General features: G+C 34.4%; 2 protein-coding genes across 2 annotated transcripts; one reads left to right on the forward strand and one right to left on the reverse strand.

Moving 5' to 3' along the window:
• The first annotated feature begins 855 nt into the window (after positions 1-855).
• LOC120166131 (putative BPI/LBP family protein At1g04970) lies at positions 856-4,569 on the forward strand. The gene is made up of 6 exons (XM_039175488.1): positions 856-1,370; positions 2,015-2,154; positions 2,465-2,819; positions 3,062-3,310; positions 3,932-4,057; positions 4,147-4,569. Exons 1-6 carry the CDS (start codon positions 936-938, stop codon positions 4,402-4,404), a joined length of 1,563 nt encoding a protein of 520 aa, XP_039031419.1. The 5' UTR covers positions 856-935; the 3' UTR covers positions 4,405-4,569.
• On the reverse strand, positions 4,536-9,639 carry LOC120166132 (3-oxoacyl-[acyl-carrier-protein] synthase, mitochondrial-like). The gene is made up of 13 exons (XM_039175489.1): positions 9,478-9,639; positions 9,133-9,362; positions 8,462-8,569; positions 8,294-8,365; positions 8,032-8,118; positions 7,485-7,636; positions 6,955-7,035; positions 6,845-6,878; positions 6,661-6,727; positions 6,496-6,572; positions 5,876-6,079; positions 5,233-5,304; positions 4,536-4,988 (listed from the first exon to the last, which is right to left on the reverse strand). Exons 1-13 carry the CDS (start codon positions 9,602-9,604, stop codon positions 4,824-4,826), a joined length of 1,476 nt encoding a protein of 491 aa, XP_039031420.1. The 5' UTR covers positions 9,605-9,639; the 3' UTR covers positions 4,536-4,823.
• Between the last annotated feature and the right edge of the window lie 1,220 nt (positions 9,640-10,859).

Genomic DNA, 10,859 nt, shown 5'->3' on the forward strand with positions numbered 1-10,859 from the left:
GAGGGTTTGTTTGAGCATAGTTTTTATGGTTTGAATATGGTGGAGGTAGTGAGGTGTTTGAGAAAAAAATCTGAAAAATAGAATGTTTTTGGATAAATTAGATATGAAATCGTTGTGTAAGGACTTATTTGATGGTTTAGCTGTAGTTTAGAGATAAAACTAAATATTAAACTTTTTGTTGACGTTGCCACGCCATCAATTTAATGAGATAAAGGTGGAATGATCATTTTGTTACAAATTGATAATGTTAGTGATTATTTTGATACAAATCGATCTTTAATGATCAATTTGTTACTTTTGAAACTTCAGTGGAGAAAACGAAAACTTACTCAAATATTGGTGACAGTTGATATAATTTATTCAACAAATAAACTATATATATATATATATATATATATATATTAAAAAGTAAAGTATACAAATGACTCCTTAACTATAACATTATTTTGTTAAGTTTTTTTACCAATAAAAGTTATAAAATAATCATTTGATTATTCATTGTTCCAAATTCGTCTCGTAAACATTATTATATCATCGAACTAGTACTTAAATTATTATGTGGTTGAGTTAATACTTAAAACATTATATAATCAAGTTCGTGCTTGGAAATAAAGACAATGTTTATAAATATCATTAAAATATAACTTTATTATTTTTTAATCAATAAATTAATGTATGATGATAATTAATTTTTTTAATAAATAAGATAGATTTGAAACATCTGAATATATTAATTAGATAATATTTTTTTATACCTTTTAATGATAAGATGAGTCAACAAAATAATGTCAAGAAAGTATACCATTTATGTGTTTCACGCAAATAAAATCCAACCTTGCACGACTCAGTTCGCATTTCCAATCATGTCAATAAAACACCATATATATCGACGGTAAACGTCGGCCGTACCCGTACCCCGGTTCCCCTCCCCCGCCATGGCATCCGTAGCTTTGCTTTTCTTGTTAATAATATCCTCAACCTTCCTATTTTCACACGCTAATAATTTTCAGCTTCAATCATCAATAACCCAAGATGAATCCTTTACCTCGATCCTCGTATCTCAAAACGGCCTTGATTTCGTCAAGGACTTGCTCGTCAACAAAGCCATCTCTTCCATCATCCCTTTGCAACTGCCTGCCGTCATTGAAAAATCTGCCAGAATCCCATTTCTGGGCAATGTTAATATGGTTATCTCCAATGTTACTATCTACAAAATCGACGTTTTGTCGTCTTATGTGAAACCAGGGAACTCTGGGATTGCGATTGTTGCCTCGGGGACTACTTGTAACTTGACCATGAATTGGAATTATTCTTATAGTTCTTGGCTTCTTCCCTTCGAGATTTCTGATGGAGGAAGGGCTTCTGTTGAGGTATTTCTTTTTTCTCTCTTCAATTAATTAATTTTTTGAAAAAACGGTTCATAAATTTTGGGAAAGATGCTGATGAACAGGTTTAACAAAACTTTTGAGTAGACCAAATGATGTGGATTTCAGTTTAAAATTGTTTAATGTTTGCTACAATTTCATTTTAGCTCTCGTCAGGCCAAACTGGTAAAGAGATTTCTTTTATCTGTCTTTGCTCTTGGTTGGTTTGCGCACTTTAGATTTTGGGTAAAATATCTGTTGGTCTTTGGGTTTTTTGTGTGTGGGTTTCATTTCTTATGCTGGAAACGAGTTTTGTATTACATGTTCATTTGTTAACTCGTTTGTTTTACTTTGTTGACTTATGATATTTGCAGTTAGGTTTCAATTGCATTATGCTTTTGCCTTCAAATTTAATTTTACTTATATGCTGGTCTGTTCGTACAATTCAAGTATGAACTTTATAGTTTCTGCAGTGCATTTTCTGTTGGTTTCTTATAGACTGTTTTGTTTGTAGCTGGATTTTCTACATTTGGTACATTCATTGTCATCTTTTTCCACAAAAGCGGGTTGCTGTTCTGAATATATGCTCGTTTGCTTATTTTTAATATGCATTGGAATCTGATGAGTAATGCCTCTGCAATATGCATAAGGTTGAAGGAATGGAGGTGGGGCTTACATTAGGCTTGGAGAATCATGAAGGAACTTTGAAGTTGTCCCTCATGGAGAGTGGTTGTTATGTGAAAGAAATCACCATAAAATTGGATGGAGGAGCTTCTTGGCTTTATCAAGGGTATGCTAAATTTATATCATCAATTAATTAACTTTTTCTTAGCTGTACTCATGGTTTGTTTTCTGGTGATGTAATCTTTTTGTATTGTGGGTAGCGTTTGAAAGAACTGTTCTTTCTTCTGTATGGTTATATCATTATCATGCTGCTTTTCCCTTTGTTAATGAAAAATGCTTATGGTGTTGGTTTTACTGTCTTCAAATTCTTCCTAATAAAAATAATGACCTCATCACTGCCTATGCTATTTTTCTTTGCAAAGCTGGATTAAAGTTTAGTTTCATGGTGATTTATTGCTATTGTTTTCACTTTTCAGAATGATTAATGCCTTTGAGGGGCAGATAGGATCTGCAGTGGAAAGTGCTATTGCCAATAAACTTAAAGATGGAATCTTAAAGCTTGATTCATTTCTGCAATCTCTTCCGAAGGAAATCCCCGTGGATGATAATGCTTCTTTGAATGTATCTTTCGTGGAAAATCCTCTATTGAGCAATTCTTCCATTGAATTTGACATCAATGGGTTATTCACAGATATTAAAAAGGTTCCAGCAGTTTCTAAGAACTATCAACAGACCCAGCAACCTTCAGTTCTCTGCACTGATCAGTCTAAAATGCTTGGAATTTCATTAGATGAAGCTGTGTTCAACTCTGCTTCAGCTTTATACTATGATGTGAGTTCAGAATACCATGTAGAACTGTTGAATTATGGTCTTTAGCTCATTTAAGTGGTAATATAATGGTGACTTTAATTCATATAGAAATTAAGTTATTAAGGAACATATATTATACCAATACGAAGATAGAGTTAATAATAGTGTAGGTTGTTGACTTCTGAGTTCTGATTGCTCTGAGGTGCTGCAGTGTAGCATGTCTTGTATATTATATTCTTAAAATAAAGGTTTCTCTGTGTCAGGCTGAATTTATGAAATGGATTGTTGATAAAGTACCGGAGCAGGCTCTTTTAAATACTGCTGAATGGAGATTTATTATTCCCCAACTGTACAAGAAATATCCAAATGATGATATGAATTTGAACATTTCTCTGTCTTCTCCGCCAGTCGTAAGGATTTCCGAGCATAAAATTGATGCCACCGTTTATGCAGACGTGATAATTGATGTAGCTGAAGCTGATCAAGTGATACCGGTTGTCTGCATTTCATTGGTATGGAATTTGCTTAATTCTCATTGCACCTATGTTTTCTTTCTTTGGTTTTGATTAAAAATACCTCATGGTTCCTTGGTATGCTAATTTCATCTCATTGGCCTAGCACACTTGATAGTCTTGTTATTTGTGCTTTATTTCACTAAGTTCATCGGTCATTCACTCATTCTGCACCCCAAATGGTTAATCAATCATGACAACTGTGGCAGATATGTTCACCAAAATCAAGTTTCCTAGAGGGCAGCCCAATGATCAATATTCAGTATGAGTTTTTAAATTAGTTTTATTATATTCTTTTGATTTAAAGGAATTATTTTTTGTGTGGTTATATTGTTGTAAGAAAGCTTTTTTGTGAATTAGATTTAGATAGGAATCCATCGAAATTTTGCCAGATTTAAATAGGCACTTACTTGTTGGTTAAGTTTTTTGACTATTGTAATGCTGTCTCTATGTTCCATTAATGTGTTTTCCTTCTTCACGAAGTTCATCACAATACATGGTTTTTCTCTAGATTATCTTATTCCATAGGTTCTGGATTAAAAAAGAGAAATTGCTTTCAAAGCATGATAGGAAATATTGTGTCCCTTTCTTTGACCAATATTGTTGCATTGGTTATGACAGGTGATCCGCGGCTCGGGTTCAATTAAAATTGTGGGGAATAACCTCGGTGGCAGTGTGAACCTAGATGACTTGGCAATGTCGTTGAAGTGGAGCAAAATTGGCAATCTTCGAATGTATCTGATACAGGTTGTGAACTTAGTATTCAATCAGGTGAATGGTTATTATTCATGGTTATCATGAAAAGGTCTAATGTATCTATCCTTTACACATTGCAGCCGGTGATGTGGACGCTCGTTCAAACTGTCGGTATACCGTATGCCAATTCCTACCTTGGAAAAGGTTTCCCATTGCCCATCATTCATGGCTTCACCCTTCAGAATGCTGAAATTATTTTCTCTAATTCAAAAGTCAGCGTTTGCAGTGATGTTACCTATTCAGTATCAGACAATCTTGATCGGCTCTCAGATAAGATCGGTGTTCATATTGTGCAACCTGGAGACGTCCTCAAAACGGTTTTACAGGGAGAGAAATGAGACAAATTGTCAACTTCTTCCCGTTGTAAAGTTATACTTAAGATGCAAACCCTTTGGTCAACATAACCAGGAATGTAGAAAAAGCTTGTTGAATGTACAAAGATATGACCAAAGGCATATTTCAATTTGTATTACTTCAATGACTACCAAATCATAAAAATTTCATAACATCTTTCTCAGCTATATAGTAGCTATTGCCGACTGTCAGTCCTATGGAGTCTGAAGCTCAAAATGTTTCTGCAATCACATAATGACATTGTTTCTCTGCAAGTTTACTGTTATAAAATCCAAGAACGAAAAAATAATCAAGATTCTGCCACAATAACCGAATTATCGGCTTTAAAGGTGCAGGTGCAATTAAACCAAGGAGATGACATCCAATACCCACCAAACAAGAATGTTTGACCGATCATTCCGTTCTAGGAGGAGGATGCGAAGAGTAAGGATGCATTTGTTCCTCCAAAGCCAAAAGAATTAGACAATGCAGCTCTAATTGGCATTTCCTTGGAAGCAGTCAGAGGCATGAAAGCATCATTAAATACGGGATCAGGTTTAGAGAGATTTAGTGTCAAAGGTGCAACCCCCTGCAATAAGACGATCGTTTAGTACAGTTTCAAACTTTCTCAGGTGTACCGCACATTTTAACAAGGTTGAACCTCTAATTAAATATGGGCAGATAAATACGTATATAGGGATCACAAAGTGACTCATACAAGTGGGAATTCCTATTAGAACCATTTCAAAAGCTTTCTGAAAACTGTGTCCCACCAATTAGTTGAAAGGTGCTTTCAATTGAATCGTTAAAGAGCAGCTAATTGATATACATACATGGTGTATGGCCAAAACAGTAAAAATTGCTTCAACAGCTCCGGCTGCACCAAGGAGATGACCGACGGCACCCTGTGTATGAAGGCATTTGTAGCAGTTTTAAAAAAGGAAATGGTTGATAAATAGATGAAAGTTATTTGCAGGGGAAAAAACTTAATCAAATTACAGTAAAAGGGCATGGTCCAGCACTGGAAAAAAACATAAGTTTTTCCATTACTCCTAGTCCACTCCCTCTCTTTTCCCCCATATGTTTCCAAGAGTAAGAAACTTTGTAGAAGTCGTTAAAAAATTTTGAATGCACATTTCTTTAGGTAGAGATGTGAACAGTTTTATCAATAATGCTCTCTCGCTCTCGGGAGGAGAAAAAAACAAGTTGAATTTATCAGTAATCACCTTAAATACTATATCTTGGGCAGAGTTCAGCCCCTTTTGAAGTTCAATTATTGTCTTCATCTGTACTTTAGTCCTTTCTAAATTGTGGACATTGGTGGAAGAAGTTAAACAGATAAAATATTCCAGCAAGGCCAATTTCAAACTATCTGGTCAGTTCCAGTTATTGATGCATAAATAACTAACCGTAATTTTGCCTAGACTGGTTAAAGATAATTCTCTCCTAGATCAGGTCTGAAATAATGAAATTTACCTTTGTCGAGGAAAACGCCAAAGCACCAGATGTTGCATGGTCAGCAAATATGGATTTGATTGCATTGGCTTCAATTCTATCACCTAAACAAGATGTTCCAGATATATGAATTGCACCAAAGCCAGTTCTAATGAACTTTAGAACATCAAACAACAACTTACCCAAAGCATTCACATGGTCCACCTGGTTAGGATGCAGACCAGCCTGGAATGGCACAATATGTAAGCACGTGATAAACCAGATAACATTACTAGCAAGTAACTTGTCAGAGTATCACAGGTAAAGTGCCAGTGAAATGCAACTACTAGAAAATCCAGAAGTGCACATTTAATTGTGAAGAAACTAACATGCAGCACTTTATGGTCATGAATGGGTAAGTTTCCTGAAAGATACTTCTACATTCTCAAGCCATATATTCTCAAGCATGCTGCAATCACATACAATTTGGACTTCTGCCCAAAATGCTACCAAGACAAAAAGATATAAATATTAGTGTGAGCAGTCGACAATCCTGTTTATACTCAAATATGACCCATGGGAGCAGAACAAAGAATCCTCTAGATATTGTTATAGATGCTAGACATAACTGATAACAAATCAAAAGTAATCGTTAATATTACTTGTTTCAAGGCACGTGCCATGGCCAAAATGGCACCTCTACCATCAGTATGTGGTTGTGTAATGTGATAAGCATCACCTAGAAGTCATAATTTGTGTTAATAAAAAGATTATTGCATATTACTACCAAAATTATCGTAGAATATTTTCATTTCTTCGAAAACAACCTGACATCCCATAGCCACGGACTTCTGCGTAAATTTTTGCCCCTCGACTTTTTGCATGCTCAAGTTCCTTAATAGAAAAGGCGTATAAGCATTTATGAAAAAAAAATGGAAAATATAACAGACGACAACTAGGGATGGGATTCGTAATTGAAATATATGCAACGAAAACTATAGTTCAATTTACCTCTAATATCAAGACACCAGAACCTTCACCTATACTGGAAAAATATGATAATTAAAAAAATAGCATAAAAGAATGAGCTCGGCACAATTAACCAGCCAATCATCACTCACACAAACCCATCCCGGTCACAGTCAAAAGGGCGTGAAGCTTCTACAGGACAAGAATTATTCTTGGTAGTCAAAGCTCTAGCCCTGGAATTTAAAACAAAAAGGTTATCAGCATAAGGGGTTAACCACCCTAATTTTTAATTTGTGGTCTTCTTCAAGGAATAAAAGCTAAAGAGAATCGAGCATGAACTTCAAAATTTTAAATTTAATAACAATCAATTTACTTAACATTTTTGTCCATCAAGATATACAATGTCTCTTAGAGTCATCCCTGCTGAAGCAATTCTGTCAAATTTTCATTTTAAAGATGAGAAGCTTTGGTTAAATGCACTAGAGATATGTTTTGAAGGGTCCACTAACAAGGAGAAATGCCATAGTATCAAAAGTTTTGTGCATCATATACATACATAATACTACTTTCATATTGGCCTTCAATAATCTTCCATCATTTTCCTAAACTTTATCAAAATCTTTACCAGACAAAAAGGATATTGCAGCAAAACAAAAAATTGTAATTAAGTTTTGGTCAATACTTGCAAAATCCAGCTATTGATAAAGCATCAATACTGGACTCTGTGCCACCAGCAACCATAACATCAGCGTCTCCAAATAGAACCATCCTCATCGCATCACCAATAGAATGAGCCCCGGTCGCACAAGCAGTCACTGCAGTATGGTTTGGTCCCTATGTTCAAAAGGGTAATTAAACTACGAAACAATAAATTCTACTTTGGAAGTAACTTCAATTTTCTGTTACAAAATTGTAAGAGAAGTTCAAGTCAGCAATCAACTACTTATTGAGGAAACTGACCCCTACACTAAATTTTATGGCAACCTGGTGTAATTTCCAACAATTTGTAATATTAGTCATAAATTTGAGAACAACTAAAATTTTATTTGAACTCAAGCATTTTGCTTCCCGGAAATGATCTGACAGATGAACTAGAGCCATTGTGGCAACGAAGCTCCATTCTAATTGCAGCGGTAACTGACCTTAAATGAAAATTTTTGCTTAACTAGGTTTTGGTCATTATAAGGCCACAATCATGTCATATATAAAAAAAATTACTATTTACTCACCTGGAATCCGTATTTCATGCTCACGTGACCAGATGCCATGTAGATAAGAATCCTCGGAATGAAAAATGGACTTAGTCGACGAATTCGCTGTATTAAAAGAGCACAAATGTCACTTGCCATATTAATTGTTTCCAGAACCAAGGACTTCATTTTCCAGCCCATAGCCAATGAGTAAAGGAATGATGGTGACACTATGAGCAAGTCTTGATAATAGAAATACTTACGATCATACTGACAAAATGCATGGCTGCAGGAAACCAACCTTCTCACAAATCATTTGTGCTGCATCTAATATATCACTGATACTTCCAGTCCCACCGCCAATAGATACTCCCTGGTGAGTGGTGACCCACAAATTAATAAAGAATAAGAGAGTCAAAAGAAACAAAAGATATATATCACATATGATCATATATTAATAAGTGTTTACCGTTCTTTCCTTCTCTTCCTGATCAGAGGGTACCCATTTTGCATCTTTTAAAGCTTCATCAGCAGCACATAATGCATAGCTTATAAATCTTGCAACTGATCGCTGATCCTGTGCAACAAGAATCATTAACGGTAGTAACATAAAATTAAAAAAAATTGCATTACAAATCGATTAGTATAACAGAACAAAATAGCAACGTAATCTTCCTTAGAATAAATAAGTAATTTAGCATCAGACAAGACACTGCACATCACTTCAGAAAAATAAAAGCAACTTTGGGTTCTGAGATGTGAAAAAACAGAAATCACATCAAGGTACAATGGAAACCTCTTTCCATGCAGACAGAGCTCCTTTGGTTGAGAAATAGCTAGAAAATTAAAACCCCTTTCCACTAGTTGCAAGAAATCAATGTCTTTTGTTTTATCTTCATATATTTAATTACCCAAGTTTCTTGCTAAGAATGGAAATTTACCAAGTACTTGAAAAGTAACATCCATGTAATGTCAATGTCCCTTTCAATATTTGCTTAAGAACTTGTTCCATAATCCAGAGTACCAAAACTGAACACTTGACCTCAAAATACAACATGACAAAGTAAAAACACACACACACACAAACAAAATACAATCAAAGGGTCATAAGCCAAAACCACGAAGAAGGGGGGGAATTACCTTGGCGTTAAGCCAAAGGTCCTCATTGAATTCACCAGTGCCAGTCCCAGAGGGCACAATTGCAGCAACTTTCGAAGTCAAGTGATGGAAGGTAAGCATCTGAGTTTGTTTATCAAAAGCATTCATCTTTAAATCCTCAGGGGTTACTGCCCTTATCCCACACTCGCCTTCTATCAAACGTTTCCATGCTGTTTCTACTCCGCAGCCGAGTGGAGTCACCAGGCCAAGCCCTGACACCCAAAACACAAATAACCAACCAGTCTCGGAATTGGTGCAACAAGAAGAATGGGTCGCACAGAAAAATTTTCATATGCGAAGAAATGAGAGTGAAGAAAGGTATAGTACCCGTGACGACCACCCTCCGGGGAGAGGAAAGAGGCGGCGGCGGCGGGAGAGAGGTTGAAGAAGAAAGGTGACGAGGCAGTTGGAAACGACATGTCGTTTTGAGTTCACGCCAACAGCGTCTTGCCATACCGCTTTGGTTTGTCCGTGCAGGCAAAGGTTTAACTTTGTTTACTCCAACCTAACTCCTAAAATTGATCTTCCTAAAAGCCAATCGCTCAACACTCATTTTAAACTTAAAATATCAATCAAAATATACTATTTTTCTTTGATTGTTTAAATTTTTTAAAGCGAGTAAATTTATGTTTTATTTTATAATTAAGTATTCAATGTTTTATTCTATAATTATTTTTTAATTATTTATTAAAAAACTACTAAAAATGTTTATTGTGTTACATTCGATCATCTTCTTTCTTTATTTTTTTAAAAAATAAATAATTGTAAATATTAGACAAAAGGATAACTAAGGACCTCATATTTTTTAAAGAAAATTTTTCAATGTGGTCCTTTGACCAACGTTTTCCGTCATTGACCAATGACTCCGTTACTTTGTGTTGACATGGCACGTTAAGCAGGTCAACATCACATTTTTTCTCTCAATATGATCTTTAAACTCAAGAAAATAACTCAATTTGGCCCTCGACCAACTGTTTAATGTTGTTATAAATGAAAAATTATATCATTCATCACTCAATTATATTTTCTCTTCTATTTTAGTCACTAAACTTTAAAATTTTTTAATTTAATCACTTAACTTTTGAATTACTCATGTTTTATTCATCATGATTTGTTTTATTAATATTTATGTATGATGTGACATTTACTATTCTTATTTTATTAATATATGATTAAAATAATATTAATTAAATTAAAATTTTAAAATTATATTGAAAAATATTCACAAAATTATAATTAAATTAAAAATATTCCCTATACTTTATATATTTCCAAAGCTCCACTCTCCTCCTTTATCCTCTCATTTCATTTTTCTTCCTTTTTAACCAAGGATTTTTTTCTTTCATTACCCCGGTTAACTAGCTCATCCCTAGTTTTTTTTTTGCAAGTTCAATATGGGTTCACTGAATCTGATAATGAAAGAAAAAAAATAAATCTTTGGTTGAAAAGAATAAATGCCACATCATACATAAATATTAATAAAATAAATCATGATGATTAAAATAGAAGCAATTCAACAGTTCAATATTAAATTGAAAACTTTTAAAGTTTAGTGACCAAAATAGAAAAGAAAAAATAGTAGGGCCAAATTGAGTTATTTTCTTATGTTGAAGGACCAGATTGAGAGAAAAAATAGGATGCTGACTTACTTAACATGCCACGTCGGTAAAAAGTAAAGGAATCATTGATCAATGGTGAAAAACGTTGGT

Source organism: Hibiscus syriacus, unplaced genomic scaffold (assembly GCF_006381635.1).
Source record: "Hibiscus syriacus cultivar Baekdansim isolate YM2019G1 unplaced genomic scaffold, ASM638163v2 tig00111621_pilon, whole genome shotgun sequence".
Taxonomy (NCBI): Eukaryota; Viridiplantae; Streptophyta; class Magnoliopsida; order Malvales; family Malvaceae; genus Hibiscus; species Hibiscus syriacus.

Excerpts from the sequence above, each read along its gene's own strand:
- LOC120166131 (XM_039175488.1), top strand. The coding sequence starts at position 936 with ATGGCATCCGTAGCTTTGCTTTTCTTGTTAATAATATCCTCAACCTTC. Across the intron at positions 2,820-3,061 it reads CTTCAGCTTTATACTATGAT|GCTGAATTTATGAAATGGAT; the intron begins GTGAGTTCAGAA and ends TCTCTGTGTCAG. Across the intron at positions 3,311-3,931 it reads CGGTTGTCTGCATTTCATTG|GTGATCCGCGGCTCGGGTTC; the intron begins GTATGGAATTTG and ends TGGTTATGACAG.
- LOC120166132 (XM_039175489.1), bottom strand. The coding sequence starts at position 9,604 with ATGGCAAGACGCTGTTGGCGTGAACTCAAAACGACATGTCGTTTCCAA. Across the intron at positions 9,363-9,477 it reads CCGGAGGGTGGTCGTCACGG|GGCTTGGCCTGGTGACTCCA; the intron begins GTACTATACCTT and ends TTTGGGTGTCAG. Across the intron at positions 8,366-8,461 it reads AGGAAGAGAAGGAAAGAACG|GGAGTATCTATTGGCGGTGG; the intron begins GTAAACACTTAT and ends ACCACTCACCAG.